The 27,587-nt window shown below is 43.5% G+C and overlaps 2 protein-coding genes across 7 annotated transcripts; one reads left to right on the top strand and one right to left on the bottom strand.

Annotated features, from left to right (window-relative positions):
* The first annotated feature begins 1,376 nt into the window (after positions 1–1,376).
* setd1ba (SET domain containing 1B, histone lysine methyltransferase a) lies at positions 1,377–20,607 on the top strand. 4 transcript variants are annotated; one of them, XM_051413264.1, is made up of 19 exons: positions 1,377–2,376; positions 2,847–2,963; positions 5,477–5,628; positions 5,936–6,034; positions 6,346–6,616; positions 7,657–7,778; positions 8,370–9,470; positions 11,001–11,720; positions 12,769–12,942; positions 13,045–13,138; positions 13,267–13,478; positions 13,574–13,646; positions 13,731–14,111; positions 14,222–15,517; positions 15,828–15,994; positions 16,097–16,222; positions 16,467–16,586; positions 17,725–17,862; positions 17,952–20,607. In XM_051413264.1, the coding sequence occupies exons 3-19, from the start codon at positions 5,491–5,493 to the stop codon at positions 18,123–18,125; spliced, it is 5,406 nt and encodes a 1,801-aa protein (XP_051269224.1). In that variant the 5' UTR covers positions 1,377–2,376; positions 2,847–2,963; positions 5,477–5,490; the 3' UTR covers positions 18,126–20,607. The 4 variants fall into 4 exon arrangements, with proteins under 4 accessions (XP_051269224.1, XP_051269222.1, XP_051269225.1 ...); XM_051413262.1 differs by having other exon boundaries at positions 2,847–5,224; XM_051413265.1 differs by having other exon boundaries at positions 1,377–5,224; positions 14,222–14,356; positions 14,996–15,517.
* Positions 20,608–22,219: 1,612 nt separating this feature from the next.
* Positions 22,220–26,584, bottom strand: car15 (carbonic anhydrase 15). Of its 3 annotated transcripts, none has more exons than XM_051413253.1 (8): positions 26,338–26,584; positions 26,182–26,211; positions 25,182–25,358; positions 24,945–25,090; positions 24,758–24,850; positions 24,610–24,676; positions 24,363–24,523; positions 22,220–24,273 (listed from the first exon to the last, which is right to left on the bottom strand). In XM_051413253.1, the coding sequence occupies exons 1-8, from the start codon at positions 26,387–26,389 to the stop codon at positions 24,055–24,057; spliced, it is 945 nt and encodes a 314-aa protein (XP_051269213.1). In that variant the 5' UTR covers positions 26,390–26,584; the 3' UTR covers positions 22,220–24,054. The 3 variants fall into 3 exon arrangements, with proteins under 3 accessions (XP_051269213.1, XP_051269214.1, XP_051269215.1); XM_051413254.1 differs by having other exon boundaries at positions 26,182–26,208; XM_051413255.1 differs by having other exon boundaries at positions 24,945–25,079; positions 26,182–26,208.
* Between the last annotated feature and the right edge of the window lie 1,003 nt (positions 26,585–27,587).

Genomic DNA, 27,587 nt, shown 5'->3' with positions numbered 1-27,587 from the left:
ATATGTGTCAGTCATGTCGATGATTGCTAATAATCACAGATATCTGATTACAGTCGGTGTCAGGAGAGAACCAGAGTGCACAAAAATGTTGCATTTGAAATTATTTTTATTCAGTCTCTGGTCTGAATTTTCTCTCTCAGAAAGGCAGTCAAACCCAAACTGAGGGAGGTTACAAAGTCAAATTAAAAAGTTAAATTTTAGTTGTCACTGGTGGGAAAATATGCAGTTATTGGTAAAGGAAAATGTGAGCAAGCTGTCCCTTTAAGAGGATGAGCTGACACTGCCCTTCATTTTGCCTATTTTAAGAAAACATTTCGCCTGACTACACATACATTTACTGCAATAACTAAAAGGGAATTTTAACAACAAAAAAAACTGTCACCCTGCAGCATGAATTGTGCATTATGTACTTTTTAGTGTTGTATGTCATGACTAGGCTAAAACACTGTTTTAAATGTGGGCCTAAAAATCATTTTAAGTTGAAAATTGCAATGTAAATCCACTAACAAATACAACAACCTGCTTAAGTTTCCACAACAACAAAACATAAAATGAGTGTATAATCTATTTATTCAAACATTTTAGAAAACACAGACAGTAAAAGAGACTACATCAGAAACCATACTGTGGAACATTACACTAGACATGCAAATAAGCCAATTTAAGAGCTAGAGATAAGAAAAGCCACATAAAATAATTACAGTACCACCAATCTGCATGAAAAATCCTAAAAAAAAAAAAAAAAGAAAAACACACACAAAGCGCGAGGAAACCTGATTTGGTTCAGTGAACAATCCGTCAGAATAAAAGGCTGAACATACAAAGAGACAGAAAGAAAGGGCATTTAGCAGTTTGTCTGGTTGCCAGGTTATTCTGACTCCACAAAAATAGCCATACACGGTTCTCATGTGCCCCATATGCTTCTACAATACGGTATGGTGTAGCAAAAGCTATGAAAAAATGCCTGTATAATAAATAAATATTAATAAAAAAAGAAAGAAAAGAGTGCTTGTTTGACTTACAAGGTGAAACTGGCAGCTTTAACATGTGAATAAAGTAGCATATAAAAGATGTGAAATAAATTGTCCCGTAGGTGTACAAAATATCCATAGGTGTATAGCCCCCTTTTTTTTCATCAATTAATAAACAAAGAACAATTGTCAAAAATAGATTTTCGCCGTGCAGAGAGACAGCTGTCCAGCATGAAGAGAGGCCAATCCTCTGTGTGGAATATTCCAGTCTGTCAGCGGCGCGCAAAGCTGAATGGCGCAACCCACCGGGGAGGGTTGTTTCTTGTCTTTTTTTTTTTTTTAAACAAAGGCCTATAAATAACACTGGTGGATCTGAACGCAAAATGTTCACCTTTGTCACACACATAAAACCGTCTTCACACATTTTTTTGCACATGGGGGATGGAGGCTCAGGGGGAGTAGTGCAGGAATGGTGTTTATACAGCCTCGTGACCTGCAAATGGAGGGACGTGCGCACTTGGCAGCCGGATCTAGGAGTGGATAACAAGAAAAACAGGCCTCTGCCACACCGACTACCACTGTGTGTCTCTTCAAACACACAACACCAACAGGCACATAGAAAGCCCTTTAACACCCCCTCCCCCCATGTCTATTTTTAAACTCCTATACCGAATATAAGATAGATTCTTACTCATTTGTATGATCTGCAGCACTTAAAAACACTCGATCCGCCTTGCCTTTGTCTCAAACTTAAAGTACGGAAACCCGAAGCAACCCCCCCCCCAGTGTTACTTTCACCCAGATACAAAAACAACAGGGCTAACAGTGCAGAGGATTCCTGTTGACCTTATATGGGCAGTGTGGGGGTGCAGCAGCAACGAGCTTTCGTGGCAACCGTCCAGAGCGCTCGGATTACTGCCGTTGCCAGGGCGAGTCAGCACCCAGCAACCGACAGCCTAAATGCGCCACCTTATTAACGTTATCCTCCCGTACACGCTATGTCGACTACTTTGTCTTCGTATTTTACATGTTTAAACGTTTTTTAAAAAGAGATTTAATAAAAAAAAATCACCCGTGTAAAAAAAAAAAAAAAAAGACTTCCTGTTGAATCACCGAGAAACGTCCTCGGGTTAAAAAAAAAAAAAGCCTCCACTCTCGCCGAGTGAGTGAGTGAGCCTCACCCAGTTATGGCGCAGCAACATTTTACAGCACAGTGCTCTCCTTTGTCTGTAGAGAAGCCATTTTGAGACAAGAGAACAGCAGAGAAACCATTGAACAAGTGTAGTCTATCACCAAAAAGGTCTCTTTGGACAAAGGGAAGCAGTGAAAATATCCAAGATTCCTCCCCATAAGATTCCTTTGCTCGTTTTTTTAAGACTTGGATTACATGTTGTGAATACTAACTGTAAGTTTGCAATATCAATCAAAAAAACAAATGGGTTACATTATACAAAAAGTCAATAGCCTTTTCTATTTTTTTACTTTGCTGATAACGTTTTAACCACAATTATTGTTCGTGTTGTCTGTCCTCTATTATATAATACAGCCTACTTACATGTAGACATATATAAATTGACAAATGAGTGAAATAGCTCAAAATCCATTACCTTTCACAAAACAATACTTCCTTGTGGTTATATATTGGTGTAGCTCTGTGAGAAATGTCGAAATTGAAGAGGTTATACTTGACTGCAAATCCTGTCTTCAAGGAGAGAGAGAGAGAGAGAGGAGATGGTTTGCATATTGCCCACACAGATGATGCTTGAAGATGCATATTCGCTGGCTGAGAGGCAATGCCTTACCACCACTGATCAAAAAAAAAAAAGTTTTCAAAAGAGCTCTATCTGTCGTGCTAATGGATTCCTTCCTTTTCAGGAGACGCTTTCCCACCCCTTATTTATGCCATTATTAGAGGATCCGAAGATGGAGCTGAAAACAATCCTCCTGTCCCTGCGTTTAGGCCTGTTAACTGCATTTCACCAAAGTGCTGAGGTAAATATTTTCACCATAAGAGTCTTCCCTCCATCTGTTTCCTCTAAGATTTTTTACAGTCTTCATTTTTTTTTTTTTTTTTTTTTGCACTGTTATAGAAACTTTAAAAGGGAAAAAAAAAAGACTAACTGAGCTTTCTTAATACATTTAAATGTGCCCTTGACGCAAGGTCAAACCGACGTTTACACTTTTGGACGCATTTGGTTTTTAAATGGCAAATGGGCTGCACAAACCTAATCGTGCCTGAAGTTGTCTCCACAGTTGTAGGTAGGGTACAACACAAGCCATCAGGGTGTTAACCGTTGCTGTTGTGAGAGGAAAGTGTTTAAAGTCATTAATCAAAAGCAAATGGGTTATCAATCAACAGTCAGAAAATTGCAGGCAGTACTATAAACTATTGCAAAAGGCCATTAAGTTACCCATGGCCTGCTTTCTGTCATTTGAGGAGCAAGGTATATAACCAGGACTGGTAGGCTGTATATTTATATGTCAGCATGCCAGTGAACATATTGAATAAAGTTGGCTTTTACAGATTTCAACATTTCTATGTGATAAAATTGATGATAGATCAATAGATAAATTGACAGAACATACTTTTAATAACAGTAACTGCATGCCTCACATTTTAAACATCACTAAATTATCAAAATAGTTCAATTATTATAAAAGAGTTTAACTTACTCATTGCTATCCTACAAGGCCATAAAGTGCAATGCCAACAACCAGCCATCACACATTGTCACTTTAACTGTGTTTTTTTTCTCTTTTTTCTCAAATTCAACATCTTCAAAACCATAAAGCTGTTTATTCACAACATTTGGTTTTCTTTTCACTTAAGAAATATAAATACTATTATATGGGTGTGCCATGACCTAGTTAAGACAAAGATGGATTCCAGGCAGAGGAAAAAAGGCTCAAAATGTCACAGGGTATTACATCCAGTACATTCTCTTCCTTCTTCTCAATCCTTTAAAAGGAGGAATCATAGTTTTATCATAGTCCGTGAGAGATGAGGAAATCAAGTGTAAGATCCCTTTTGGAACAAAGGAAACCCATATAGGCCATTGAGTCCTGTTTTTAGGAAAATGGCTGCCGAGAGCGCTCGGCCCCCTCTCTCTGCTCTCTGTTGAAGGACTCCTGAGCCGTGCTTCTAATAGCAGACAGCTCCTCTGCTGCTGCGCTCTGATTGGCCCGCCGAGCTGCCGCTGTTAACCAGCCAATTGCCCGAGCACTGCAAAACACCAGGCAATGTCAAACAAAAATCCACTTCTGCTCGACAATATAAAAATTATAAACTTAAAACGCAAGAAATCCACAGCGGGGTTTTGAGTTGATACATAAAAGTGGAAAGCTCCGCGGTTGTTTTAATACATTTTTAAAAAAAAAAAGAAAAAAAAAAAAGATCCCACACACGACGGTTTGGCACTAGTTTGTCGGTCCGGATTAGACTAACTGACAAGAGAGAGGGAGACGTTGCAAACCGCCGCATTCCGACGGTTATAAACGGTTAGCTCGACTGTTTAATTCAACCCCTCACCGAACCGAGGTTTGTATTAACTGCCACACATTAGCAGTCAACAACTGGCTCTACGGCGGCGGAGTCCCCCCCATCCGTTTGTTTCCGTTTTCCAGTATGGCCACAACATGCTTGAATGTGTGAACGACAACAACCAAATCCAAAAAAACCCACCAAAAAAAACCAACCTTCGAGTAAAATAATTTTTATTAGCTTTTAGTGTCAGTTGAGAAAATATTGCCCCCTGTGTCTATCTTGTGTTTGCCGTGTGGGTAAATGCAGTCGGCAGATTCCACACAAACATGATTTAAAAGGTTTAGAGACACAAAGCCGTTACCGGGCTCCTGTTAATCTCACGTGCCCATACGAGCGTTACTATGCGATTTATCTTTCCTAAAAACAAAATATATACATTTTTAACTCAAGCAGCTACAGCGACATTCACGCTTATGTGGAAATAGAAATAAGTTCGTGGCGAATGTGCGGCTAGCATCGGAGGAGGGCAAGCCTAGCGGTGTATTGTGGGAGAGACAGAAGCTACAGACCAGAGGCACACAATATGTGTTGGCTCTCACCGAAAAGGAGGCAGTATTCTTCAAGCTAAATCATGTAATGTAAGCGGCGATAAGGAAAGCGGTTTCGTCTTTTCATCAATTAAAGAAAAATCACTCGATCGGACGAACCATGTCCAAGCCGGGGGAGAGAAACAGATTGAACGAAGACCATGGCAGAAAGCAGAGTTCAAGTAAGCTTTTTTTTTCCTCCTCTTTCTCCAGCCCTCCTAATGCCTGTTTTCCGTAACTGGGATATACGCTAGATCCCGTTTTTTTTGGCTCTCACTTGTGGGGGGGGGGTTACCCGCTTCCACCCGAAGTCATGCATCTGTAACGTTTGGCTGAGAGGGGGGGAAAGTGTTGGGGGCTGGTAACGGGACCGTGTTTTGGCGTTGCCTCACGATAGCTCTCCCTGTCTCCTTGTCGCTTGCCTGTCGTTTCAGGTCTGGCGAACGGCATGGACAGTCATCCCGTCTGCGGCTCGGCGGAGAAGCGGAGTCACCACTGGAGAAGTTACAAGTTGATCATCGACCCGGCGCTGAAGAAGGGGTCACACAAACTGTACCGCTACGATGGACAGACTTTCAACATGCCCGTAAGTGGACCGCCTTTTTTGACGCGGCGAAAACGGCTACAATAGTAACCGAGTAGCCGACCTCCATGATAGGTTACAATGTGGCCGTGACCAGCCACCGGCATGTTCCCAGCATCTTGAACTAGCGTGTCGGAGAGAGAGAGAGAGAGAGAGAGAGGGATCGTTCTTTTAATCGAAAATACCGCGTCCGGTTTGTGTAAAAAAAAACTACTTTGCAACAAGTTCTCGCCGTGTGAAGTTGAGAATGGGATGGATAACAGTATTGTCTCTCTCCTCTCCCCCCCTCCTCTCCCCTCCTCTCCTACAGAACCCCGGGATGCCACCAGTGGACATCGTCCGAGACCCGAGGATCGGTCGTCTCTGGACTAAGTACAAAGAGACGGACCTACCGGTGCCCAAATTTAAGGTATCTACTCTGACAGAGAGTATGATGGCAGCTTTTACCCGGTGGAAGGAAAGAGGGGCTGTCAAAAGTTGCAGACACACCCCCCTCACTCATCTTTGGGATGTCGGGGTGAAAGTGTCATTGTCAGAGGGGCTGTTAGAACCAAAATAACCCCAGTCTGATGTGCAGAAGGTCCCGACTGGATTTGCGTGTTCATCGTAACTACTCCGGCACTGCTGTTCTTATCTCAGCTGTCCACAAAATGACCCCACATGGTGCAACATTAAACCCCAAAAGCACCATTAACTCCTCTCTCCCTCCTTCCTTCCCAGATCGACGAGTGCTACATCGGCCCCGTGCCTCCAAAGGAGGTGACATTCGCCAGGCTCAACGACAACATACGGGAAGGATTTCTTACCGACATGTGCAAAAAATTTGGAGATATCGAGGAGGTCGAGATCTTGTACAACCCCAAGAACAAAAAGCACCTGGGAATCGCCAAAGTTGTTTTTGAGACCGTGAAAGCCGCCAAGGTGGCCGTGCAGTCGCTCCACGACACGTCTGTTATGGGAAACATCATCCACGTGGAGCTGGACCCGAAAGGTAAACAGAGATTCAAGCATTCAAGGAAAAAGACGTGTAAAGCTACATGAATGCACGATCGGGTCTGTATTCTGCTGTAGGAACAATAACTAGTACTGGATGTCAAATGACAAAAGCCTTGTTTTGACTTATTGGGGAGAGGGGGGGGGGCAGCAGCAGTCACGTGTGTAAATATACGTGCGTTGCCTGGTAACGTGGGATAATTGAATTTCATTGAATGTTAGCTTGCTCCCACAAGCCCCAGAGCCGAGGGTGCTGTGTACTCCCACTGTGCATAATTTCATACCTGTAAACAAACACAAACCAATGTGTCAGAGTCCTCCCTCTCACCCCCACCACCCCCCACCTTCAGATTGTCTCTGTTGAGTTACATTTAAAGAAAATGACAACATGACATTTAGTGTTAGTTTTTGTGTCTGTAACACTGTTGAGACTCCAAGGAGGCTGTTGTTTGTGGCTGATGCAGAGCAGCAACTTTAAGACAATGTAAAGTATTCCTTATTGGACTGGCAACAGTTTTAAGTCATTTATGACTCATGTTTTTAATTACAATGTGTATAGTTTTCACTGGCTACACAGTCGCTATTCTCTTGAATTATTTCCACAAATTTATTTTTATACAGAGTCTAAATAAGAGTTGTATTTAGCGAGTGTTGCATTTGTAACATGTTTTAGATCTCTTAAGACATGCTTGGGCCTATGTATCACATAGAATGTTTCCTATTACTTTAATGTACTTTAACAATATTTATTGCATAAAATAACTGAGTTTTACAGTTTATAGTCCATATATAGGCGGGCATAAGCTATGAAGAATATTAGTTTTAAAGGCTCTACTGTTTTCAAAACAACTTGGAAATGTGTACTCACAAAGGAGGCTGCATTATGTGTATGCTTCCCTCTACAGTTATTTAGATTTGGGTTCAGCTGCCATTGAATAGTAACGGTTATATAAATTGTGCCAGATTAGTTTTAGTAAAGCCTGCTGGCATTAAGGCTGTTTTATAGATTTTGCGTCACACATGTTTACCATTCTGCAGGTGAGAATCGCCTTAGGTACTTCCAGCTCCTGATGAACGGCAGCTACACTCCGCGGACGCTGCCTGTTGGTGGAGAGGAGGCCAGAGAGGTTTCCCCTCGTAGCCTGGCAGAAGCCTTACTGGTAAAAGCCCTTTTTTTGTTTTTGTTTTTGTTTGTTCATGGTTGTGGTTTATGTAAAATCACTCCCTTAACTGTGTCAGTGGGAGTTGGATAATAACAATTTAGTACAGTCTCCACTGGTCAGCTTAGAGAACAGTTGCATATTATTTTGTCGATGTGATTACTGATTTGTGGTGTTACTTTGTAGAAAGAAACCAACATGCCAATTTAAGCTGACATCCTTATCTGCAGTCCATTTTATCAGTGCAGCAGGTGGTGGAGTAGAGCAGAGGAAATGTTATCCAGACCCTTCCCTGTGGACTGAAATCACAAAGCCACTGAAACGTGCACTTTGGCCTTGTAGCACGAGGTCACCCAGGCATTGTGCATAGCTACTCTTATCCAGTAGATGTTGTTTTTTTTTTAAGAAGATCTTCACATACACAGTGAAATTAGTAATCTAGGGGAAATCATCACAACTATTTTTCATGACTGCATTGATATACAGTCGCATCTAAGTTACAGGCACTCTCAACAAAACATCAGGGGTATTTATTTTTTTTGTGTGCCCGTGACACCTTGATTCATCCCAATCCTGTTTGTCTCCTCTAAGGCCTGCGAGCCCATCCGGAGAGTAGTGTCGGAGAGTAGTGTATCTGCTGTCGGAGGAACATTGCCATCCAGCAGCTCCACCACTCCTCTGTCCCTGGAGACGGGCTACTCCAGCCTGAGGCAGGACACACCCCAGTCCCAGGGAACCCCTCACACCCCACGGCAGACAGGTACGCCCTTCTCTCAAGACTCCAATTACTCCAGTCGGCAGTCCACCCCCGCGTACCAGTCCAGCCGGCCTGAGAGCTCCGGAGGTTACAAATCTCGCAGACACGAGAGTAAGTTCCAGGATGCATACAACCGCAGGCCGGAGAGGCCTCAGTACCGCAGCAACATGTATCGAGGTACGACGTCTGAACAAGCTCCCTTCAAACAGCACCAACTCACCCCACCTGAACCTCCACCCTCAACCCCCTCCTTCACCTACACGGCGCCTCCCCCTGCTACACCCAACTTCAAGTCCGCCTTCTCACCCTACCAGGCTCCTCTGCCCCCCGCGTTCCCCCCGTCAGAGCCAGCTTTCCATCACCCAACCCAAAGGGAGGGTGAGTACCTCCGACCACCGCAGCCGCCTCTGGCAGCCGCCACTGACTTTTTACCCGTCAAGGAGAGACCAGAAACTCCTCCGATCCCCGAGCCCCCGCCAGAACCCGTTCCCCATCCGACCACCCCTCCACCACAAACGCCAGAGCACTGCCCCTCACCCGGCTCCCCCACACTGGATCCAGAGCGCAATAGCCTGGATTCCCGCATTGAGATGCTCCTCAAGGAGAAAAGGACAAAACTGCTGTTCCTGGCGCGAGACTCAGACACTGAGGTGCGAATGGAGGGAAGTCCGATTTCCTCCTCGTCCTCCCAGTTATCCCCGATTCCCCCTTACACAAGCGGCTCCCAAGGTGGCCAGCAAAATTCCCGTCCCTCCAGCACAGGCTTGGAGGACATCAGTCCGACCCCACTGCCAGACTCGGAAGATGAAGAGCCAATTCCTGGAACTGCATCCCTGATCAAGAGAATCAGCTCTCCTGTCCCGGAGAAGATGAGCAACAGTGACCTCAAAGATGGACATTTTCGAGGCCACACTCCCACAGATAAAATGGACACAGTAAGACACTGATTTTCTTACTTATATATGCATGAGACTGGAAGCTGTTTATATTAAAAATAATAATATACACATTTCCATATGTTAAGTTTGGCACATTTCACAGGAAAACATCATTCTAAAGTGCCAAATCTAGCTCAAATGAGCCTGTGTTGGTAGTCTTGATTAGTTGATAGTAGCGTGGTGCTGATGTTTACTCACAGCTGTGAATGACGGTTACACGGAGGACACAGGAAGTGAGGTCTAGTTTCAGTGCAAGGTGGTAGTAGTAAACTTTTCCTTTTGTTTCATTCTGGTTGTTAAAGAAGTTCCGGTTTCACAACAGTCCATGTATGAAGGGGCCACAAAAAAGGTGTATGCTGTTTCAGTTCAGTTAAATGCTGTTTTGTTGTTTATTGTTGACAGATAAGCTCTCAGAATGACTACTATTTGTCTATGAACTACCTCTTTTAAGAAGTGTTAGACAGTTGTCTCTGAATAAATCTATAAAACTCCTCGTCAGTGCAGGTAAAACAGTTGAAATGAGTTTTATGAATGAAAAGTTTCAGCCGAATGGGTTGCAGCCTTACAAATACCTTCACATTCAAATGTGGGTCTCCTTGTTTGAAGTCACAGTTACACCATCTGGCCTGTGATGTTGTGTTTCGACACTTTGCGCTGCGCTTTGAAAGGAGAAATAAGACCCGTTCCGCTGTTGGGGAATTGAACACTCTTGTTTCCTCTTTCTAATACTCACCACACGCTCACACGGAGGAAAACACAGTTTGGCTGTTGGCCCCATTCAGCACCACACTTCCTGGTTTTGCTGAGCCTGACAGTCAGGATTGGCCACAGCGTCCTCCTGTCTCACATTTCAAGTTATCACAAAGCAAGCACTGCAAACAGGTCATTTGGGTAACAACGCCACTCCCATGCTGAGTTTACCCTTACTTAGTTTCATTTTTGCAGCAGTTGTAACAGAGATCCCTTTTATAAACAGCAGGGAAGAGAACTCAATGCAAGTTTCTTTTAAAGTCTTGCAGTCATATTATTCACTGCTATGGTTTTAAGATGAAATTGTTTTGATGCCTCGAGCAAACAGTTCTGTTTGGAAACATGCTGACCAATGACATGGGTCAGTTGTGTTTGACTTTGCTATTGCGAATACTAAACTTTGAACTCAGATCAGCCCTTAAATCATTTGTTGCACTCATTTTGAATTACTCACTCCTCACAGAGTAGTATCAAACTTCAGTTCTTTTGCTATATAATGGCTAAAAACTCAGGTATTGAATCAGAACTAGGATAGAAAAATTATACCCATATTTAATATTAAAGTCAAAGGTGAAATTGACAATCCTACAAAACAACTCAAGGTCCACTCACTAACCTTTTCCTGTGCTTTTTGACCCCATCTCAACGTCTTCAGAAGTATATGGCGTTTGCTCAGTTGTCATGGAGATGAAAAGGGCAGATAATTGTACTTGAGTAACCTGTAAAAAATAGATGTTGACTTTGCATAGTCCTGACAGGCTGTCCCTCTTCACACAGGCCCATCAGTCGTCAGGAGAAGACATGGAGATCTCTGACGACGAGATGCCAGGGACTCCGATCACCAGTGGAGACTGTGGCAAGGGCATCGTTGTAAACTCTGCAGTGTCCCCGATGCAGACCATTTCCATCCCTCCTCCCGGCTTCGCCCACCTCCAACACCAGACCGGCTTCGCCATCACACATCACCACCTGCCCCTGGCTGGTCATCCCGGAGTGCCTCACCATATGCTGCCACACATGGGTCCCTACTCTCATGGCATAATGCCACTGATGCCAGTGGACATGATGGGTGGCTTGCGGTGGGAACAGTGGAGCACCGTCCCCATGTCCTTCCAGATGCAGCAGCAGGTGCTTAATCGCATGATTCAGTGTAGAGGGTCCTATCAGTATCCACATTTTATGGACAGTGGTGCGTCTGGGCCTTTTGGGGCACCCTATGCGCCCCTGTCTATGGGTGCCACACCTGCTAGCAGCGCAGGAGCACCCGGACAACAGTGGCAGCATCCCAGTATACCAAAGTTCAACCCTACTGTTCCTCCACCTGGATATGAGACTAAAAAAGAGGATCCACACAAGGCCACTGTTGACGGTGTGCTGCTGGTCATTGTCAAAGAGCTGAAGGCCATCATGAAGAGGGACCTCAACCGCAAAATGGTGGAGGTGGTGGCGTTTAGAGCCTTTGATGACTGGTGGGATAAGAAGGAACGCTCCGCAAAGGTAACTTATTCATTTCAGCTTCTGAGACACAAGCACAGTGTTACTTACAGAGGCAAAGCACATGCACAGTATGTGTGGGGAATATATATACTTGTACTGACCTAACCATACCTTATTGTAAAGGGGTGCCCTGGTAGCTCCCCAGGTAGAGCTGGCGCCCCATGTACCAAAGCTGAGTCCTTGCTGCAGTGGCTCTGGGTTCGACTCAAACCTGTGGCCCTTTGCTGTGTGTCATCCCCCCCTCTCTCTCTCTCTCTCTCTCTCTCTCTCTCTCTCTCTCTCTCTCTCTCTCTCTCTCTCTCTCTCTCTCTCTCTCTCTCTCTCGCGCTCCCTCTCTCTCCCTCTCCCTCTTTCCTGTCACTCTAGAGCTGTCTCTATTGATTAAAGGCAATAAAAGATATAAATATTATTATAATATAAATTTTAAAAATAAATAATGAAAATGTTGTAATGCGGTCCATATCATATGATTTCAATTATACATAATAGAAGCCATGAATTACAGTGACATCAAGAACAGTAAGTAGTAGGTAGTAGTTTGCAGCACAAATGTTCATGAAAATGAATTAACTAATCAAACATGATGCTTTTTGCACACTATTAAAACAGAAGTAAAACACCCTCTCTCTATGTGGGTCTGTCCAAGCCTACAGCCGCATGAATCTTTATTAGTAAATATCTTTGACAAGTGCCATTCTGATTAATAAAAACAGTTTCTAAACATTTTACAAGGATTCTGACAGATCTGTGATACAGATAGTGGTGGAAAGATGACAGCAGCTTTGATGAACAATACTTTAATTAATTGATTTGTTTTGGGTTACAGACTGATGATCAGACAAGAAGAGCATGTTAAATACTTTGGATGGGCTTTTTCCACAGTTTTCTGGCACTTTATAGACCAAACAACTTATTGGAAAGATAATCGACCAATTAACTGGTTGCATTCACACCTGAAGCAGCATGCGTTTCATAGATATTGATCTGTAGACTGAGGTCACAAAAGACTCTAATTGGTGCCTTTAAAATCCTGTTCTTTTTTCCCCAGGCGTCTTTGACTCCAGTGAAGGGTACAGAGGGGAAGGAAGAAGAAAGACCTAAACCTAAAGAGACAATGGGTTCAAGTCTGCTGGAGAACTGGAATAAGGGCGAGGGACTGGGCTACGAGGGAATGAACCTGGGAATAAGTTTGCGAGGAGCTATCCGCTTGCCCTCCTTCAAGGTAAGCCTTAAAATTTAAAAAACACAGACAAAGAGGGAGTCTGTGTTCTCCTTGACCAGTCGCACTGTTGGTTGGTGTTTAATGGTCGCGTGTTGTGTTCAGGTGAAAAGGAAGGACCCACCTGAGGCTGCATCAGCAGGGGACAACAAACGAGCCCGACCTTCAACTCCAGTGGATGACGAGCTGGAGGATGAAGGTAACCCTCCAATATCGATACAGCAGACCAAACAGTCTTCACATTTACATTCACAACTTTCTCTTTTGTTCGTGGTGTTGAAATGAAGTTGCCAACAGCTAATTTATCTCGTGGTTCCTTTCTGTCAGACCGGGATCGAGACCCAGCTGAGCTGCCCTTGGACGATTCCAAAATGGATGCTGACGGTACGTCGTCAAAGCGACGGCACTCGCGGCCACTTGAACTGGACAGTGAGGGAGAGGAAGAAGTGGACACCTCAGGGAAGGAGGAGGAGTCTCTGTCTGACAGGGAGGAGGAGCCTGATGAAACGAAGGCTACCGATAGGCTGTTGTCGGGCAAAGTAAGCCGTCTCATAAATTACCATTCATTTAGTATCTGTTGGATTATCTTTCACGTAATGTGCTAACGCTTGTCTGATTTGTGATCATCTCTTAGGAGAGTGGCGATGAGGAGGGTGATGATGAAGACTCATCCAGTGAGAGCGCTTCCTCGGATTCGTCTGATGATGGTACTTTAAATATCAGACAGCAACAGCTGGTTGGTTTTTGTCTGTTTCATGTGATGTATAATTTATTTGCCTCATATCTTTCAGAAGCCGAGAGTTCAGATTCTTCCAAGGCCAGCTCGGACTCCTCGGGAGAAAGCGAAGACTCCTCTGAGTACGAGCTAAGCTCCGAAGAGGAAGAGGATGAGGAGGAGGAAGAAGCCGAGGTGACCGTGGCACAAGATGTGGACGACGAAGGCAAAGAGGTCAAGATCACCTCGTCCTCTTCGTCCTCTACAACTTCGTCGTCCGATGAAGAGGAGCGGGAGGCAGAGACAAAGGCACAAAGCCCTCTTACTAGACCAGTCCCAGAGGATAAGGAGGACCATAGGAGCAGGGAAGAGATAAGCAGCAAGCCCAAACGCAGACCTCCCAGTCCCGAGGAGGTAATGGAGGACCTGAAGCCACCATCACCCAAAGGCATCCCAGGTGAGTCTCTGTTCCTAAATCTGTAATATTCAGGTCCAACGTAAAATTTCTACACGATTTTGAAGTATTGATGTCGGAGGTTAACTTAAATATCTTTTCTTGTCTTGTAGTCAAAGAGCCTGACATCAGTGTTGGAGTCAACATTCCTGTGGTGAAGTCTGAACCTCTGGAGCACGTAGCGAACCTTCGACCTCCCACTCCTACAGGTGCCCTGCTCGACAGCGACCAGGAGACCAAAGCCAAAGGTAAAGCAGAGCCTGAGGAAGTACCCTGCACCCTGGGTCGATTAGCTCCATCCCACTTAGATGCAAATACACCCGTCCCCAAAGCTGCTTCCGCATCTTTAATGCACCTTCCTCTCCCTCCTCACCCGGCAATAGAAGGTCGTTCCCTCCTTCATCCACCCCCTGGTCCCCTTCCTGACCTGCCTCAGCGGGCCAGGCTCCCCACAGACGAGGACATCCCCCGCACGCCGGGCAGGGACCTGATGGAACGTGCCCGAAGTCTGGGCAAGTCCCAGAGCACGGACACGGTGCCCATCACACCTGGTAGCGATGCCCCGCTGACGGGCAGCAGCTTGTTGCTTAGCTCCCCTCACATCCCCGGTAGCCCCTTTTCCTACCCTGCACAGTCCCCTGTCCTTAGTGCTGGAGTCCCCCGCACTCCAGGAAGAGATTTAACCTTCACCCCTGTCTTCCCAGACCCCACAGCGCTGACTCTTAATAGGAAAATATCCTCTGAGAGCCTAGACGATAGACCAGTCTTTAAGGAGCCTCCCATCAGCGCCCTTCCTAACCAGGCTTTATCAGCTGGAGCAGAGCTTTCAGCCAGTGTCCCTGAAGATCTGCCTGCTGGTCTCACTGTAGATGTCCCTGTGCCATCAGATACTGCTCCATCAAAGAGGAAACCTGGACGACCCAAAGGCAAAAAGACCCAAGCTGTCTCTGCAGCTGATGAGTCTTTGGAGCTCTCATCCGAGTCCACCCCGCTGCCTCTTGACGCACACCTCGGCGATCTAGCCATGCAGAGGATGTCTGCCAAGTCCCCCAACCATCCAAGCCTCGACTTCCGGGAAAGTAAGGACGTGGATCCTCAGACGGTCTTGCCCGCAGAAGACAGCTTCCTGTCTAATGAAGACGAGGCACCCGTGGTCGTGAAGCCAGTGCGGAGGCCGCGGCGAGGCTGGGAGGAGCTTCTGCTGGGCAGCCTGTCCCCCGTCACCTCGCCTCCCCGGCCGTACTTCAACCGGCGCACAGAGTTTGAGGAGATGACCATCCTGTATGACATCTGGAACGAAGGCATAGATGAGGAGGACATGCGGCTCCTGCAGATCACTTATGACAAGATGCTTCAGCAGGATAACGGCAACGACTGGCTCAACGACACACTCTGGGTCAACCATCCTCATATCCTTTACTGCTTAACTCCAGCTGATTTTACACCAAATGTCATTCATCTATATGTTTATGTCACTTTTGTAAGTCCAAACTTGAAAAGTTCCCCACAAACCACAAATCATTTTCGTTGATCAGAGCAGTGAAATAACACAAAAAAGGTCATATTTGGTTATTTTCTTTTCTAATAGAGTTCTTTTGCACTGTGTGTATCAAATAGCAGCCCCCTCTGGTGGTGAAAATGAGGAACTTTTATTTGAGTGTTATGATGTCCCAGCTGTGGTATAAGGGTTTTTCAGTTTCTTCCTTAACTACCCTGCACCTACCAACATCCCTGGAGTGAAGAAAAAGAGAAGAGACGACGGCATGAGGGATCACATGACCGGCTGCGCGCGAAGCGAGGGATACTACAAGATCGACAAGAAGGACAAGATCAAGTACCTTCAGAGCACAAAGCTGCAGTCAGAGGAGCCGCCAGTCGACACACAGGTTGGACAGCCGAGAACAGACTGTGATGCTTGACTTACTTACATAATGTATGCTAATATATGTGTGTGGGAGAACACATCTAACTCAATCTTCTCTCTGCAGGGTATGAGTATTCCTGCACAGGTCCACGCCTCTACCAGAGCTGGCTCGGAACGGCGGTCGGAGCAGCGTCGCCTGCTGTCCTCGTTCGCCTGTGACAGTGACCTGCTGAAGTTCAACCAGCTGAAGGTAAACACAGCCCAACAGAACTTCGCTCCAGTGGGCAGTTTGATTCACCTTGAGTTTTATAAAAAGAACAGTAAACAAGATCATCATCATCATCAGATATCAGCTGATCTGACCATAGATGGTTTTACCTTTTGTGCTCGCCACCTGCTTGTACCTACGCTGTGTCTGCATTTCTGTGATGAAGCATTTTAATATCAGCTTTCCTGATACCTTGAATTTACTTTGCTTCCCTTTTCTCTTTCAGTTCCGTAAGAAGAAGATCAGATTCTGCAAGTCTCACATCCACGACTGGGGTCTGTTTGCTATGGAGCCCATCGCAGCAGATGAAATGGTGATCGAGTACGTGGGGCAGAACATCAGACAGGTGAGAGGCAGTTGATTGGTTTATTTGACGTGGGTTGAATGTAAACAATTATTACATTACACAGACTTCCAGGGTTGCACAGAACATTTCTGTGAGACAAAGGTGTTTTATTAGAACAATGGGAAGATTAAAGGACAGTAACACCTCTGACCTGTTAAATCTTTCAGGTTTTTAATGTAACTTGCAGCCTCACAACAAATAAATATGAATAATAACAATACAACTTTTACTCCAGCATCCAACATGGTCACAAACTTTGTGGAGTCAAGGGTCAGAATCTGAATAGTTTACTATTATTAATAAACAATGCAGACAACTACTCTACATAGTTCTATGCAACCACTTCCCTCATTAAGGAGAATGAGAAGCAGCCAAACTTGCACACATGCTGCTTGGACTGCTATAAAAGCACAGACAAAAGGGTTACAAGCAAGTATGAGAGCTCATTTTACTTTGAAGGACCAGATCTGTTGATGTGACTGATTAATTAATTAATTATTGAGTTAAAGTGTTTCTATGTCAGATAAAGCTGTTTCATTTAAAACCTCCTAACAAGTAATACACCAAGAGTGAACAAACAATGATAGATATGTGTCTTTTGCATGCAAAAAAATCAATAGCAAGTCCAGCAGACCAAGTGTCACATATTGGGTCAGACAAATGTTAATAACTTTTCCTTTAGAAAAAATAACATATATACAAAGAGGGAAGGTTTTTGGTTTGGATTTGTTTGTGAAAGGTGTGGAGCTAGCGAACGAAGAGGAGGTCTGAGTACTGGTCAATGTAAACTTCTTAGGGAGGCTAATGAGAGTTTAGTTGGTGAAGTTACCTTTTAATAAGATTGTTTATTTGTTGCGCTATTTCTGTAATATATGAGTTACTATCTGAGAGGTTTGTTTTGTTTTATTTTATTTTATTTTTATCTTTTATTGTATCTTGTATGTATCTAGTTTATTTTTCTTTTTAGTCTTTTGACCTAAAATTGTTTGTTTGAAATTTTGTGTATACCACCTGGGTGTCAGTGTAGTCTGGAATAGACGATGTACATTTCTATGAGTTTATAACTATACACTGTACACACATGTTTTGAGTAAAATGTCAATAAACCTCCTAACAAGTGGCAACCTCCCATTGGCAGGTGATCGCGGACATGCGGGAGAAGCGCTACGAGGAGGAGGGCATCGGTAGCAGCTACATGTTCCGAGTCGACCACGACACCATCATAGATGCCACAAAGTGCGGCAACTTCGCCCGTTTCATCAACCACAGCTGCAATGTAAGACAACATACGAGTATGGAACAGAAACACAAGCTCAGAAACAAACCCGGTCTCACAATTTCTGTTTTTGTGGTCTTTTCTTTCAGCCTAACTGTTATGCGAAGGTCATCACAGTGGAGTCTCAAAAGAAGATCGTGATCTACTCCAGGCAGCCCATTAACGTCAATGAGGAGATCACTTACGACTACAAGTTTCCCATCGAGGACGAGAAGATCCCCTGTTTGTGTGGGGCAGAGAACTGTCGGGGAACGCTGAATTAACGTCCATTCGAGGTCAGTCCTCTCCGGGGTGCGAGCATGCTGTCCCCAGACTTCACTCAAGTTTTCCCGGAGGCACACGTCGATATGCGGGATGATGAGAAACTGAAGAGGGAAGGTTTTCTTTAGGAGAAAGAAACCTGCGAGTCGTCCGGATAGAGTTCAGCTACCTGTTGCGGCACTCTTCACATATTTAACTCTAGATTGTTTACGATTTATGGTGCTCATGAAATTAAAAAGAAACGCATAGTTTTTTATGTCTGCCAGTGACCCAGAATTTACTAAACACTTGACTTGCTGGTGCAGCGTTTCCGCCCCTCCTCTCAATGTTGGACAGTATTTCAGCATGGTTCCCTCCACTTCCAGCCCTGGTTTGTACAGTTTTACACTCCCCCCCCTCGTTTGTCTCATAAGCTTTATGTACACCACACGTGGTACAAAAAAATCCCGACACAAACTTCACATGTTCAGCTGCTTACTAATGCTGTTGAGACGCACAAGCCCACCAGGAAAACACCTCTCTTTGTGGGTGGTGGTGGTGGTGGTGGTGGGGGGGGAGGAGGACATGGTCGGCACCTGAGCAGATGGCAGACGACGCTGTTTCCATCCAGCAGCAGGCGGGGTGGCGGTGGAGTGTCGCTGCCACGCCGCGGACTGCAACCCTGCTTTCTTGCTCCTACCTCCTCTGCACCAGTTTTCTTGGAAATAAATCAAACTAATTTAAAACTTTAAAAAAAACTTAAAAAAAAAAAAAATTCAAGCAACAAAAAGTGATTAAAATCCTGCCACAAAATCTGGAATATTTGGATAACACCTGCTTTTCACCAGCCAATAATGGATCATGCTGCTTCCTATTAGTTTATGCAAAAAGTTTAAAGATGACGTGCAAAATTTGTATTAATGATATTCCAGTGTTTTCCAGTTTTTGTTTCGGTAGATCTCCTCTTGCTTGTTTCTTCAAAGACACTATATTTGTGTGTGTGTGTGTGTGTGTGTGTGTGTGTGTGTGTGTGTGTGTGTGTGTGTGTGTGTGTGTGTGTGTGTGTGTGTGTGTGTGTGTGTGTGTGTGTGTGTGTGTGTGTGTGTGTGTGTGAGACTGGGAGAATTTATCAACATAGTGTATGTGCACTGCCCCCTGTAGGCCGCAGCGCAGAAGGCCAACCAATCATGCAGAGAAAGAAAATGTAAATCGATTCCTGACTACGTCCACCGGGCAGCATTTCGGAAATATTTGTCAAACTTAAGTTTTCAGCTTTTGGAGCTTCGGAAAGAAAGGATTATTTCTCATTTTAAGTGCCATATGAATGTGTAACTGTGTTTGTTCAGCCTGAGCAGGCAGCTGTCACCTGGAGCTGTGTTCACATGCTTGCGCAAAAGCATTGCTGCCTATTTTCTTTGACACCGCTGTGGGTGGTTTTTGATGACGATGTTTTTCGGCTTTCCTCATCTGTGACGTGGTGACTGTCTCCTGTGTGTGTGTGTGTGTGTGTTTGTGTGTGTGTGTGTGTGTGTGTGTGCGTGTGTGCGCGCACTCACAGATTCCTCTTCAACTGCAGCAGTTATTACTCTACCAGTGTTCCACGTTTCGTGCGAGACAGAAGTGTTTCTACGACCCAGCAGACCTCCTTGGCGTAGTCTGCAACAGCCATTCTTTCTTTATAAAGTTATTATGATATAACAAAAAAAATGAATGCACTCAAGGCTTGCACTTCTGCTTTATGCTCTCTCTTAGCCAATCAGTTGCCCCTTCAAGACCAAGTCAGTCATTGCGTTTCATTCATTTGGATTGAATAAGATTTACTTTTCTTTTCTTTTTTTTCCACCAGTGATGTTTATATTGTATATGATTACTTGTACAGAAGATCTAAGGCTTTTTTTATCTTCACAGGGGTAACACTTTTAAGATACATCTCTGTCTCTCTCTCTCTTTTTTTTAACAAAAGACTGAGTATTTAAAAATATTTTCAGGGATCTGTAAAAGGAATCTGATGGTTTAAAAGGTTGTTTATTTAAAAAAAACAAAAAGGTCCACTGTGTACAGGAAAAGTCTCCACCTCCCTTTTTGAAAGATTGTTTCTTGTAGAAACGTCTTCATTTTCTGCCCATTTGCTTTGTAATCCTAGAATATGTAAATACTGTAACTGTGAATAACTATATAAATATATATATATATATATATATATTTTTGTTCCCTGGGATTTGCTACACGAACACGGCTCAGAGATCTATGTAACATATGAGGTGAGCGATGAGCTGGTAGCAGGAAATACAGCTTGTGTCAAGCTTTGTTTTGTTTTTTTATTTTCTGTTGTAAATTCTATGAAAAGTTGTTTGCGGTGTGGAGAAAAAAACAGATCAGATGCAGAATCGGCATGGGAAGAGGATTGAAGCATCAGCCTGTTTCTCATGTCTATTTATTACACAACAAATGTATGAAAAAGGAAGAAAAAAATGGAAATAAAGCAATTTTGCATACATCCATAAATAGTGGTTGTTTTTCATCGTGGGGGGATTATGGGAAAGATGATGTGAAGTCAACTTGGCTGTAATGTGGATTTGTTCATTGATGGATGATCCTCATACTGATGCTGAGTTTTTCATGAATGGAAACAGTAAGACAGCAGCTGACCCAACAATGACTCTGTGTCAGGCTGGTTTGATCGAGGACCTGGTCATGTGACTCACTGTCCTCTGACAAACACACACACGAAAAGCAATGAAACAATGAAAGCATTCACCAGTACAGTTTATAGTACAATGAAAAGGTAAGCAGGTCATATTTGATTTAAAAACAGAAGATTGGTTCCAGTTTTTTTTCAGTCTCAATCCTGGTCCAGTATGAAACTTCAGTTCAATAGACTTTACAGTAAAGTAAAGCAGGAAAACTTCAGAAATGAACAATATTTGCATATTGCATAGATTTTTTAATGAGGTAAAAGGAGAAGATGGCTTTTTAAGGATTTAAATGTGGCTTCAATTATACTGTTTTATGCAGAAACAGACACACAATACTGTTCCAAGCAGACTTAATGTCGGTGTAATTTAATCTAGGATCAAGGAATGAGAAACCATTGACGGAGAGAGACTGTTGATTTCTAGAGCTTTTTTAAAAGTGTTTTGAGACAAGTCAAGGTGGTGGAAGTGGTGCTTGTGAGTGGAAGGTTGGTTCAATTCACCACCAAATATCCACCACTGAGGTGCCCATGAGCAAGCCCCATGATCGTCAGCTACTTTGGAGGAGCTGCTCAGTAACTGACAGACTGTGGTTATACTGAATATCTTCCAGGTGAGAGAGAGAGATAAAGAAGGGCTTTCCTGAAGAAAAATCCTCTCAGTGAAACTATAAAAAAAGATATATATTTTTTTTATTTTTATGTATCTGAATGATTTGAATGTTTTAGTTTGAAAGCCTTATCAACAGGATTATTTGTACACACCAAATCCTTCCTTTCAATAATTAAATGTGAAAAGTGCAAAGTAGACAACAAACCTGGATTTTACTGCGTCGAAATGTGATTGAACTGAATGTTTTTCCTTTTTAAACTCAGGTGTTGTGTTTAGTTTCGGTGAAAAGCTGCAGCCTGACGTCACCTTGCTGTGTGTGTGTGTGTGTGTGTGTGTGTGTGTGTGTGTGTGTGTGTGTGTGTGTGTGTGTGTCGAGGCCAGGGCAGGAGGAGGATGGTGCTATCACAAGCAGAGAGGATGGGAGAGCGAGTGGAGAATGATCTCAAGCACACCGACAGAGGGAACACACACACACACACACACACACACACACACACACACACACACACACACACACCTCCACACTGAGTGATCCCATTGGTCCAACATTATCACTCCAACTGTGTTCTCTTGTTTTGTGGCTCATCTTTCATTTTTTTTATTATTGTAGCACAAAGAGACAGTTAAATGTAAGGTTCCTCTGCAGGCTGTGTGTACGTTTCATATCGACGCTGACACACCTTAGCCACAGATTTTCAACTGCCTGAAGCCCTCTGAATAATAGCCCTAGCCTCATCGAACAGGAAACGGTGCAGAGAGAAAAAGCAAATGTCTCTCACAACTCAAAAACAACAACCACGGTGGTGACAGAATGTGACTTGTATGTTTATTGTTTGAATACAGGAAACATTATAAGAGAAAACAAAAGTAAAACTGTGAACTGACATTTAAATCTCAACCACATATTCTGATATCTTTTTCCTGTTTTTCAAGTCATTCAGTGGAGCGTCTGTGCATACTTTACAAGCTGGTGGCAAATATGCAACACACACACACACACACACACACACACACAAATATTTAGCATGTTGGATGCAGGAGGGTCGGCTCATTAGCAGACTATTACCTCCGCTTTACCTTCATTAATGAGCAGACATTTTGACTTGTCACAGCAGGAAACACACACAGGTGTCACTAATGACATTGGCAATGGCTCTGTTCCACTCCAGTGTATCAGAGGGTTCATGTCAGCGAGCCGGCATGTAAAATAACACAACCCCTGAAACAGAAGCCGAATGGATTTCAGCCCTTATTAATATTATTATTTATGTGTTTTTTTTTCCTGTTATGCCATAAAATGTCAGCGAAAAAGGCCTGAAAACACACGATGTGAACATGATGTGCCAAATCCAATAAAATAGATTTGACAAGTACTTCTTATGTGCCCTTTTTAGCCATGCTAGCGGCAGGACAATGTCTGTCTGTCTGTCTGTTTGTCTGCTACTTTGATCTGTACTGAAATGTCTTTGCCATTAAATCTGGTACAGACATTCATGGTCCCTAGAAGATAAATCCTACTGACTTTGGTGGTTCCTTTACTTTTTTGTCATTATTCAAAATATAACAAATTGACGCTTCTGATTTTGTTGTATTCTGTACAAAAAGAGTAAACGGTTTCTTTAAAATTTAAAAAAGACATCACAAGGTCGACATTTTTGGTTTTCATTGAAATATTTTGACAACTATTGAATGGATTGTTGCGAAATTTGGTTCAAACATTCCCATCAGGATGAAAAGATCAACGGTAATAACTTTCTAAAATCAAAACAACTTGCAAACTTAATGCTAATTACCAAATGTTAGCATGCTAACACACTAAACTAACATCGTGAACGCAGGGTCCTAAGTTCCCTAAGTTCCCTAACCCTAAAACTGGGGAACATAGGACCCTGGGAACACAGATACACTATATATATATATATATATATATCTGCATAGCAACAACATGTTAGCATTATCCTTGTGAGAATGTTAACAGCGGGGTCATCCCTCTGTTCCCTGAGTCCTATGTTCCCCCGCTAAGGTTAGGGTTAGGGTTCCCCGGTCCCATACAAAGCGGGGAACATAGGACCCGGGGAACATAAGTACGCTCCCCTAACAGCCTCACAGAGCCGCTAGCATGGCTGAAGACTCTTTGTCTTATATTAAATGTATCTTTTGTCTTTTAATATTCGTGGAGTTGCAAACAATATCTGACTGACCCAATGTCAGATGAATACACACACACACACACACACACACACACACACACACACACACACACACACACACGTTTGTACCTTTTCTATGAGTGTAGAAGGCCTACAGTCATAAATGCGTACGTGGCTGCCATCATAAACACATTTCAATGCTACCGTTGCTCATTTCACATTATTCTAAACTGTTAGTAGGAAACACATATTTTATCACATCTCTTGAACGCACTAATAGAGTTAATCCTGCAGAGTCAGCAGGGGCACAATCATGAGACATTTAGTAACAACTCAACATTATACAGTACTCTTCTTCACAGTTTGTTTTTTATATATATAGAGCTTTTTCTACAGATCTGTTCTATCAAGAAAACCTCTCCGACCGGAGAACATCATCTAAAAACATTAACTCATCTTTGTTTGGCGTTGTGTTGTTTCACTATTTGGACTTAACACTAAAGTTTGGAGACGAAGCTTCCCAGCAAAACGATTTGAAGCACTGACACAGCTGACCTGAGGGGACGACCGGCCGTCCCTGTGAGGAGTCTGCCATCTTTGGACACAGAGACGATGCGACTGAAGGTCGGGTGGATGTGTCTGAAGTTGTTCTGCAGAGGTGTCACCTGCTCTGCATCTTCCTCTGTGGAGAAGATCTGTGAGGTGAACTGGGCCAGCTGAGGAGAAAATATAAAAATCATGTTTATTCACACCATCAGGAAACCACTGATGTGTTTTTAAAAGAAAAATGAGTTAAGAGACGTACTTGGGACCATGAAATGTAGATGGGGACTTCATACAGAGTCCATACAACGGCTTGAGAACATGGAGGGGTGGTGAGGCTGCCGTAGTAACGGTAATACTGACTCATGTTGTGCTTCGGCAGAAGGCTCATCAGCGAAAATGGCTTGACTTTAGTAATCTGGCCTTGGGGAAGGGAACACAGCCGTGATGAGAATTACAAGCAACACAAAAAAAAGGCAGGAATTAATTTTCTATGAGCGTCCTCTAACCATTGTAAGCAACAGAGGACAGTTTTTGTGATATGTGTCCAAAGTTGACATTGTCCGCGTAAACAACCTGCAAAAAAAAGGGACAAAATCAGGATGTATTTGTATTGAAAATGCTTAAATATTAGAAAACAAATGTATATAAACTGACATCAATGAAGAACCCAAGAACAGCGAGGCCCGTTGGATCATCCAAGGCCACTGACAAATTTGGATGGATGGATTTCATGTTGACTATGTGCATCTAGAAACAAATAAAAACAGAAACATTAAAGGAAAGGCTCCACTGCAGCAGCTGCTTGGTGACGGTGCAGAGCTGTCTACTGACCATACTGTACCTCCATCGGGTATCTGCGTCTGTCCACCGTGTGCTCCGAGCCGTTGGTGGCCGGGCCCCCCCAGTGGAAGTGCAGCTGCATGGTGTGGTAAACATCTGGAAGACCGCCGCCGCTCACCGACATGCCACTGCCAACCTGCAGCACGACTGGGAGCAACCAGAAATATGTAGTCACCGACACACACACAAGAAAGAGACACAAAGTACACGCTGGTGACAATATCCGTCGTATATTCACCAGAGTGCCCGTCGTTGTAGAGTGTCCAGTGGCCCGTTTGGATCTCGTCAAAGCCCTCCAGATGTAAAGGTCCCAGAGACTCATTTCTGGTCATCTGGTGGTCCAGATTTATGGGGGAGTGGTGCTCTTCGAGTAAAGGGTGACAGGACGGGAACTTGTCTCCCCATGCGTAAGTATCTGAGGATGGCGAAGGAACCAGATAAGAACCAACAGGAGATATCTACATTAGTGGTTCTCAACCTGTAGGTCAGGACCCCTCTGTGGGGTTTCAAGATAAAACCTCAAAATGGTTGAGAGAAGAAAAATATTGAGTCTGAATCCTTTTGATTATATCACATGACCTTCCCAGTTATGGAAGCACAGACTTTAAGGACTTCAAGTCATGTAGAGTTAAAAGTTGGGAGTGAAAGCTCATTCTGAGGCTTGGAGAGTAGCTGACAAGGTCCATTTAGTAGCTGTTCCAGAGCTTTCGATCACGCCATCTTCACGTTGCCCAGCTGTGTTGAAATTGTGCAGTAGATATCACATGCTGAGGCAGGTGGCATGATACGATCAAAAGCTCCAGAACTGCGACTAAATGGGCCTTGTGTTGATATGTTTTTGTTAAAAATAAATATAAAAATGTTATTTAAAATGTTTTTTTCTTTATTAAATTCCTTTAATTTAAACAAATGACACAATCTATGAGGTTTAGAGAACATTTGCTCACGACTCAAAGACATATTCAACCTTGTAAGACGACGCTGCCACCAACAAAAAACAGCTACATAATTTAAAAATAACCAACTTAAACAACTTTAACTGTATAAATCTTATCTATTCCAGTTGAATAATGCCTCCCATTGGCAGGTAAATTATTCACTGACAGATGGGAACATACTGTACTGCTAATATTTATGTATTTATGTAATGAGGATATTCACATTTTAATAAGAGACAATATAATGGAAGTTGCTGTCAGTGTGTGTTAAGGTTAAAAAGTAATTAATAGGTTACTTACCACAATGTGGCTCATTGTAACAGTAGTCTACTGGAATATAAAAATAGCAAAATTGTTGACATATACCATTTTCCTTCACTCTTACATTATTAGCAACAAAAACACAACACATACAAATATAGTTTTTGTGACCAGAGTCTCAAGCAGGACCCTCACCTGAATTAACATGAGAAACAACAGCCATCAGGAGAACAGCAGTCCAAATCATTGTAGGATCCCGCAGCTCGGTGAATCCAGACAGGTGTCAGAATCTGAGGTAGACTGAAGATCAGCGCGGACGTCCAGCTTAAGTAGGAACGGAGGTGAAAGCTGAGTTTTATTTATTCTCCTGGTCTGATAAGTGAACCGTGTCACTACCAGTCTAGTGGTCTTTTCTGATCAACAGGCTCATTGATGCAGGACAGCTTCACACCCCCCCAACCCACCACCACCACCACCACCTCCCTCCACCCTCCCCTCTTCCTCCTCCTCCTCCTCCTCCTCTCTGCTGCTGCCAGCATAGATGCACAGTGACCAGTAACAAGACCCATTCATCTCATGGGAAAGTCAGAGGATGTGTAGCACGCTGAATTACAAGGGAACAGAATATATAAGGCTTCATATAAGGAGGCTGTAAAAAGATAATGTAGCACCACCTTAAAACTTAGTTTAAAAAACATAGTTTGAAGAGAATCTGGAAACATAACATTCAATCTCTGAAACTCTTTATTTTAAATGTAAAAGTACTGCATCTTTGTAGCTTATTTTAATGGTGATAATCAGAGAAAAATCTAAATATATATTGAAATTTGATGCTTTCATTGAATGTTTTGCACCTGAAATAAAGCTTAAAAAATGTGACATTGAAGTAATTATGCAGCACATAAAAGTGTGATTACCAGTTAATATCCTCAACATGACAAATTAAATCTCTCCTTCACTCTCAGACACAAATGTAATGAGTTTTTGAGAATTGTTACAATCTCATAAATTTAACCTCGTCTCGACCGAGCAGCTCGCCGTTAAAAGTGTTACGTCTCTCCCATCCAGGAATAGATCATGCGATTCTGTCACTACTCGGCCCGTGGGAACAAAGCCTCTTTTCTTCAGTGACAGTGCTTTCCAGCAGGGTATCACTATCTCTGCTCTGCCCGCTGCCTTATGAGTCACTGCGAGGTGCGCTATATCCACTTTCTTTAAATAATTTGAATCTTTTCATTGCCGTGGATTGGCTTTATCCGACAACCTCCATCTGACTCTGCTGGGGGATTTCCCCCCCGCAGCATCACCACCTTAATCCTCTTTGACATTTGGTCACTGCTGGTGGAGGGATTTCCTCGACAAGTCAAGGGACTCACAGAGCAGCTAAATGTCGTGACTGATGGAGGTTCAACATGATGCTGTGTTCATACCCACTGACGCATGAG

The sequence above is a fragment of the Dicentrarchus labrax genome, unplaced genomic scaffold, assembly GCF_905237075.1.
Source record: "Dicentrarchus labrax unplaced genomic scaffold, dlabrax2021, whole genome shotgun sequence".
Taxonomy (NCBI): Eukaryota; Metazoa; Chordata; class Actinopteri; family Moronidae; genus Dicentrarchus; species Dicentrarchus labrax.
The sequence above is the reverse complement of the archived record's forward strand: the minus strand, read 5'-3'. Positions and strand labels throughout refer to the sequence as shown.